We start from the raw sequence: 7,305 nt of genomic DNA, 5'->3' as shown, positions 1-7,305 counted from the left end.
GTCACAGGCAGAAGAGCCAACATGAAGACAGCAGTGCAATAGTTCTTCCGTCATTCTATCATTTGCTAATTCCCTCGAAACTTAAGCAAAAGAACGTCAATAATACAAGAGGACCGAGTCCAAGTAATGTTCAATCTTCCTTCATTTCCCCTCACGAACTGCATTTAAACGGGACTCAAAGGTTCACTGCCACTTGTCACTGCGAGTCTTTGATAACATTCAGCATCATAATGGCATTGTGTCATGTTTGTATGTAGCTATGACACAGTTACAAAAGTGACCTTGTGTAAAGTGTGTGTGTGTGTGTGTGTGGGCCACCTCCTGCTATGTTTGGCACTGAACCCCCATCTTTACATCTGTTAGAAAGCATGAGCATTTCCATTGAGCCCGCCTTTATCCTGTGAACACTGGATGGCCTTCAGTAATGTTGGAGCTCTGAAGCTGACTTAGAACATTGCTGAAAGAGCTCATGTAATATTAACACTCATATATACAGTAAGGCCTAGAGGAGTGAGTGTGTGCTAGTATATAGACTGTACAAGTTGGTCTGAAGTGATGAAGCTAACCTTGAACAGCGATGCAGGTACGGCTGTAAGCTCATACAGAAACGCACGGATTCTCTAAACTGCACATGGCTTTTTGTGGTGAAGTGTGCCAAGAATTCATTCAAAAACAAAACTGGAAATCAAAAGCAAACACCACAAAGAAAACAGATAAATCAGGTAACCAAATGTATAAAACTGTTCCGAATATACAACATTTATATGTCAGAAATAATCACAAATAGCAGAAAGTAACAGCTGTGTTTATTTAGTAAAGATATTCCGTAGGCTGAGGAGCAATCGGATAGATAAGCTTCTCCAGCAGAACGCAGTGGAAACCGCTCAGTTTCCGCTGCAAGCCGACAGCTATCCTGAACACCGCCGCTGTCAATGTCGACCCATCCAGGTGCAATTTGAACCATTTATGTATTCATCTAAATCACCACGTTTATACCCTGTTCATCTCTTTAATTACACTTTGACCTTTCTTCCCTTCTTCATTGTCAAACCTCATCCTTATTTCATTCTAATGGCATTATGAATATTTGCATTAACATTTCCATATCTTGTCAAGTGAATTCCTTTCCATCTACTTTGAACATAAAGTCAAACAAATTGTTACCATTTGGGAACGAGTGTATTTATCTACAGCCATTCATATGAACTATGAGCAGGTAACGGGTGAAAAGCAGCTGGAGAAAAACAAAGAGCCTCTTCTGAAGCACATGGTCGTTACTGAGAATTCCTTCAAGCGTTCATAATTAATAGAAGACCTGGTCAACCAGCTGAAACAACCGAGGAGTGTTTCATCGAACACTCAGAAGATAAGGAATGATTTCACCTTTCTATCATTCGGCAGCATCTCCCTGGTCCCTTCTTCAAAATGTTTTGCATATTTCAATCATTTAAAACAAAGACTAAAGTGCTTTCTTTTCAGTTCTCTGTATGCGATTCTGGGGGGTCTGAAATGGGATTACAAACGCCCATGGGTACTGCTGCATTTTCAAGTCACATCCTCACTGTCTTTTACTGAAGCTTTAGTTGTATGCTTTCATAATACTTCGTAACAGACTTTTTCTTCCTCTAACTTCTTTTCAAAACCTCTTGAACTTGGAGCCAAAGAATTCAAGAGAAAATGTGCAATGAATGAAATGCTGCCTGAACGGAGACAGATTGCGAGGCGCTAATTCCCTGGCTCAGGCTCAATTCTCTCAGTTTCTGCGACATGGACCAGCACCAAAGTCTGTATATTAAAAGTTTTCTGAGAAACAACAGTGAATCAACAAAAGAGAAAGGAAATGAAAGAGAGAAAGGGATCTCAGAATGGGGCTCGTACACTCTTCATGTAACGCTGTCAGAGTCACATTGTTTTTCTTTTCCCTCATGTTTGTACAGTTTAAATACTTTTCTTTGACACATTTACCACACAATAGCTGCTGCCATGTTAATTACCTTTGGGCAAAGGGACAAACATGCAAACCTTGAATGATCTTGAAGGCAAACTCTCTTTAAATAACCCTCATTCATATACAATAACATTAGAGAGGTAACACACGTGACATGTCAATCTTCAAAGTTCAGTTACAAGCCGTATCGAGTTTTGTGCAAATACTGAGCGCTCAAAACAAACACAGCTGCTATTGAAGCCACGATAAACAAAGACACGCAATGCATTTCTTCTCTAAGACAGTCCCATGAAGTATTTCTGTGATTTCAGGAATCACATTCAAGTCGGCTGTGATCTAGGAGCACAGATATGCCAGACTTGAAGAGTTAATTAATCGTCTGACAGACACACTGTAGACCTGCAGTACGTCTACATAAAGCGCCCTCAGAGGCCTGTCTACTCTCCTCTGAAACTGACACTGACACTTCCTGCAGCTACCACAGAGCTGCAGGGCGATGAGAATGACAAGGGAAGGTCTGCGTTAAAGGGTCAGGGGTCATATGGGGGCATGTAAGCCCAGAGAATGGCAACCAATCCTGAGTTAGCGGGAGTCTGCTAAAAGATGCGCACCACTGAAGGCACGTTTTAAACAACAGTGCTTCTGTTCTAAGTAATCCAGTTCAAGAAAGAATAAAACAGGACCCTCCGTGCACGAAGGACTTTCATAACTGTGTTCTTCTTTTTTTCCCTTTTTGATCCCCGCAGAAAAAGCAAGCAGCTCAACCTAAAGCTTCTGCAGAGAGGCGGGGGGGGGAGGAGTGAAAACCCTCAGGAGAACAGAATCAAAGGGGAGTGGGGGACCAATAAAGCTGCTCAAACTAAAGAGAAATATATCTATATCTAGCACAAAACCTTGGAAGGAAAGAAAGCACAAGCGTTTCAAAATACAAACAGATCCTGCAAGTCAGAGCTTCTTCTGCAGGCTTAGAGCAGGAGACGGTTGAGAAGAGCCCGGAAACAGAATCCTGCCGCCGGTGCTCTGCTCTGTGGGGGGGAATCTGGATTGGTTGGTTGGTCAGTGGGAACATGTCATTGTTAACTTGTGTTCAGTAAGGGTGTAAGAGCTCCATGTGTTGTAGAGACAGAGCATGGCAGGCCAGCTGACGGGACGAGGGTGTGTGTGTTTGATATGTGACTATTTAATCATCGTCGCCTCCTCCGTACATGTCGGCCAGCTTCTTGAAGCGAGGGCCCCAGTCGTTTAGGTAGTCATAGTCCTGGTCCCCCGTGCTGGAGGAGTTGAGGGTGCTCACGGAGCCGGCGGTGGAGCCGCTGCCCTCGTAGTCAAACACCAGCAGGGAGTCGTAGGGAGGGGCGGTGGGGTCGTTGTCCGCCGCTCGCAGACCCTACACATGAAGAAGAGGAGGGGAGGGAGGGGTCAGTACTCTGGAGAAAATAATGTAAAAAAGGTTGAAAGATGCAGAAGTTGTTGGAAGACAACTCCAGTAATTTAGTATCAAAGTGATGCACATTTTGCTGCAGCTGGTGAAGCAGATTGTTTTCTTTATATACACTAATTGATGGTTTAATCTGCAACCATGCTTACTAATTTAAAAGTTGATGTTTGTATGCAAAATCTCAAGTTGTCATCTGTAGTCAATAAAACGTAGGGTTACGCAAAGTATGATACGACTGGATAGTAGAGGTATAAAGTAACAAGGTAATACCTCAATAGCTCAGAATTCTGCTGTAGGCGATACATCATACTGTATATATATATATACATATACTGTATAGAGTTTAATAAAGGAGACATGGCATTGTACATGGACGTATTTTGGAAATACGTAATATCAAAAAGTTGTGCATTATTTTGTACTGCTTTATGTTGTGATAGTACTTTTACTCTGTGCCATGATACTAAAGTTGAATCTCATCTAATTTCACACTAGCATGAACATTGTATCTTTATATTTTTGTTCTAAAATAAAATATTCAACAAGATACTTCTCTTTAACTTTGGATACATAGTTCAATCACAACAGGCTTCATAAGGCGGGTCCCTGTTAGGCTCAGAAGACTTAAATTATTACAGCCTTTATTTTATAAAGCATTCTCGTTGAGATCAGGAATCTCTTTTTGAAGGCCTGAGTCCAGCAGAGGAAATAAAACAGATAGACACACAGCCAATCACACACAAGCATCGCATCAGAAACAATCACAATAATCCCATTGAACCTTTATTCTGTACCAAATGTAGGGTCTGTATAATGGGGGTGTTCCAATTATGAAAAGCAGAAAGAACAGGATTCATTATCCAGTTAATTCTGGCTTCTGGGTTTTAGCAAACCCAACATATCAATATGTTGTTCCCCTTTATGAATACGATGTTAAGAGACCTGTTTTCTGTCGGTCCTGTTCATGTTTTTTGGAAAGACAAATGAGAGGTATTGTCCTGAAGGTTAAGCAGGTGGACTTCATCCATTTCACAGAGATGCTGTGGCTGGAAACCTACAAAGCATCAACCCCCAGGGGTACAGTGCGTGGCAGGAGCACCATGTGGTTGCTGTGTTTATGTTTTACCAGACTGCTGGAGCGAGATCAGGTGAGTACATGTGTGAGCGGGAGAGAGAGATATATTTATAAATATATACAGAGTCAAGGCTGGATGGATCAAAGCTGAACAGCTGCCAACACCTCTCGAGTGTGAACGTGTTGTCACGAGTCTGTCAATCAGCATTTTCTCGCATCACTGTGCCAACGGTGCAGTTGTGTGTGTGTGTGTGTGTGTGTGTGTGTGTGTGTGTGTGTGTGTGTGTGTGTGTGTGCGTGCGTGTGTGTGAATAAAGCAGGTGCTGCGAGAGCAGCGGTAAAGTAAAACAAAACTCTAAGCTGTCCCCGTCACCATTCTGGAGTTTACATATTGAACAGCGTCCAGAAATGAGTAATCACATTAAATGTCAGATCGATGGGAAGTGGAAGTGAGAGGCCGGCTCACTGTGGGAGAGCTAACGCTGGTGGAGCTGTGTGTCTGCTGTGTGTGTGTGTGTGTGTGCGTGAGTTCACCTCATGGATGAAGTCCCCGATGTCTCCAGGGTGGGGCACGACAGGTCTGATTGGGTACTGGGACTCGGGGATGATGGGACGCTCGTCCACCCTGCGGACGCCCGGCGGCTTGCTGATGATGTGCTCCAAGGAGTCAGGCTGCTGCAGCTGGCTCAGGTCGTAGTCCTACACACACACACGCACACGCACACGCACACGCACACGCACACGCACACGCACACACACACACACACACACACACACACACACACACACACACACACACACACACACACACACACACACACACACACACACACACACACACACACACACACACACACACACACACACACACACACACACACACACACACACACACAGATGTAGGTTAGCATGAAGGTCAACAAAGTAAGTGTGTGTATGGGTGTCTGTCTCCCGGGATCTTACCTGGTCCTCCTCTCCTCCCCCCTCTTCATCGTATTTTAAGATGTTGTCCCTGACATCGTCTTCAGGGTCGATAAGCAGCTGCTTGGTGTGCCTCTCCTTCTCTCTGCGCTTGATCCACAACACGAACAACAGCACCATGCCTGCGACAACACACACACACACACACACACACACACACACACACACACACACACACACACACACACACACACACACACACACACACACACACACACACACACACACACACACACACACACACACACACACACACACACACACACACACACACACACACACACACACACACACACACACACACGATAAACCTTTAGGCTACACTGCATAACAAAACACACAATCAGGAAACCTTGTCATTAATACAAATAAGAGTCTGCAGTGATGAGTCCCTAACCCTAGGCACAGTGGTTCTCTGAGCTAAATGCTTCGGTGAGCATGCTAACATGCTAACAATGACAATGCTACGTGCTGATCTTAGGCAGGTATGACGTTTACCATGTTCAGCAATAACACATTTGCATGTTAGCAATATCCTGAGGCGGATTAAATGTGTGTATAATAATTGGATGGAGTTCAATTTATTAGTTGAGATATTTCCCCTAAAACCAGTACAAAACTTTAAGTCCCAGACCAGTCTTTTTTTTCTGGTTTTAGCGTTACATTTCTTAGAACAATGAATTACAAATGTCTTCCTTGAGAGAGAAATGTAAAACTTTACTTGGTCAAATACACTTTAAAATAAATAAAATGTGAATCACTTCCAAAACTTAGTGTAGTATAAATAATGAAGGATGAATCATTCACACACAGACAGTAGGCTACAATCCAGTCACAACATCCAACAGTTGGATAAATATGCTAGAGCCCTGCAGCAGCCGCTCAGTTTGTCAACAGGACGTCTATATGTTTGAATAATGTGTCCCACGGCATCAAAGTGCGCCAGCGGCATGAATAACCAGCCATAGCAGATAACAGCAGATACACGCCCGACCAGGAAAAGAAGACAGAAACCTGCTTGTCAGGAGATGCTGGAGAAGAGTGCAGCAGTGGAGGCATTAATCCATTATACAAACTATTGTTCACGTTGCTGTATCGCAGCCTGGTGAATGTTTAATGACTGAGCCCTGAAATGCACTCTTTTTGGCAGAATCAAATCACAAGCAGACTTAACTTTTACCTTAGTGCATGTATATATGTGTGTGAGTGTGTGTGTGTGTGTGTGTGTGTGTGTGTGTGTGTGTGTGTGTGTGTGTGTGTGTGTGTGTGTGTGACATGTCTGGAAGTTCTGAGGTGTCAGTGGGTGGGATGTGAGCAGCTGATACTCACTGAGCAGGATGATGATGCAGATGAGGATGGAGATGATGGCTCCCGTCCCCAGGCCGGCGGCGGCCACAGCTCCGAGGGTGGTGCAGTCTCCGTGCTCATCGCAGGGACACACCTTCACCTTGATGACGGACCGGTTGGACATCGGAGGGTTCCCCGAGTCCGACACGATCACAGGGACCTCGTACACCCCGGGCTCTAGGTATATCTGGTACCGCAGGCCAAGGCGGCCGTAGTCACCTGTGCAGAGAAGAGAGGAAAGGGAAAAGTTACAAGATGTAACTAATATTCACATTTATTATTAAAAAAACTACAATATAAGCATCACATTTCAAATAGGTTTCTCTTGACCAAAATATAAAAAATGCTTCCACATAGGACCAGGCAACACGTTTGAAATCATTGTCACGTTATTAATTAGAATGTTTTTTAAATGTTATATCAATATATCCGATATGGCAAGTGTTTAGGAAATCTCATGCATCCATTATGTGTTACATAATCACAAATCTTTTACTCGTATAAAACAAAACAAAA

The 7,305-nt window shown here is 43.6% G+C and overlaps 1 protein-coding gene across 1 annotated transcript in view; it reads right to left on the bottom strand.

Moving 5' to 3' along the window:
• Positions 1–789: 789 nt before the first annotated feature.
• LOC117449960 (cadherin-4-like) overlaps positions 790–7,305 on the bottom strand; it is a 238,983-nt gene continuing 232,467 nt past the window's right edge. The window contains exons 14-17 of the mRNA XM_034087899.1: positions 6,772–7,008; positions 5,425–5,564; positions 4,996–5,160; positions 790–3,335 (exon numbers count right to left, since the gene is read on the bottom strand). Coding sequence (XP_033943790.1) covers positions 3,129–3,335; positions 4,996–5,160; positions 5,425–5,564; positions 6,772–7,008 — 749 coding nt within the window. The 3' untranslated portion in view covers positions 790–3,128. The remainder of the gene's footprint in view (positions 3,336–4,995; positions 5,161–5,424; positions 5,565–6,771; positions 7,009–7,305) is intronic.

This window comes from Pseudochaenichthys georgianus, chromosome 7 (assembly GCF_902827115.2).
Source record: "Pseudochaenichthys georgianus chromosome 7, fPseGeo1.2, whole genome shotgun sequence".
Lineage (NCBI taxonomy): Eukaryota > Metazoa > Chordata > Actinopteri > Perciformes > Channichthyidae > Pseudochaenichthys > Pseudochaenichthys georgianus.
Note: the sequence above shows the minus strand (reverse complement) of the source record. Positions and strands in the feature narration are given on the sequence as shown.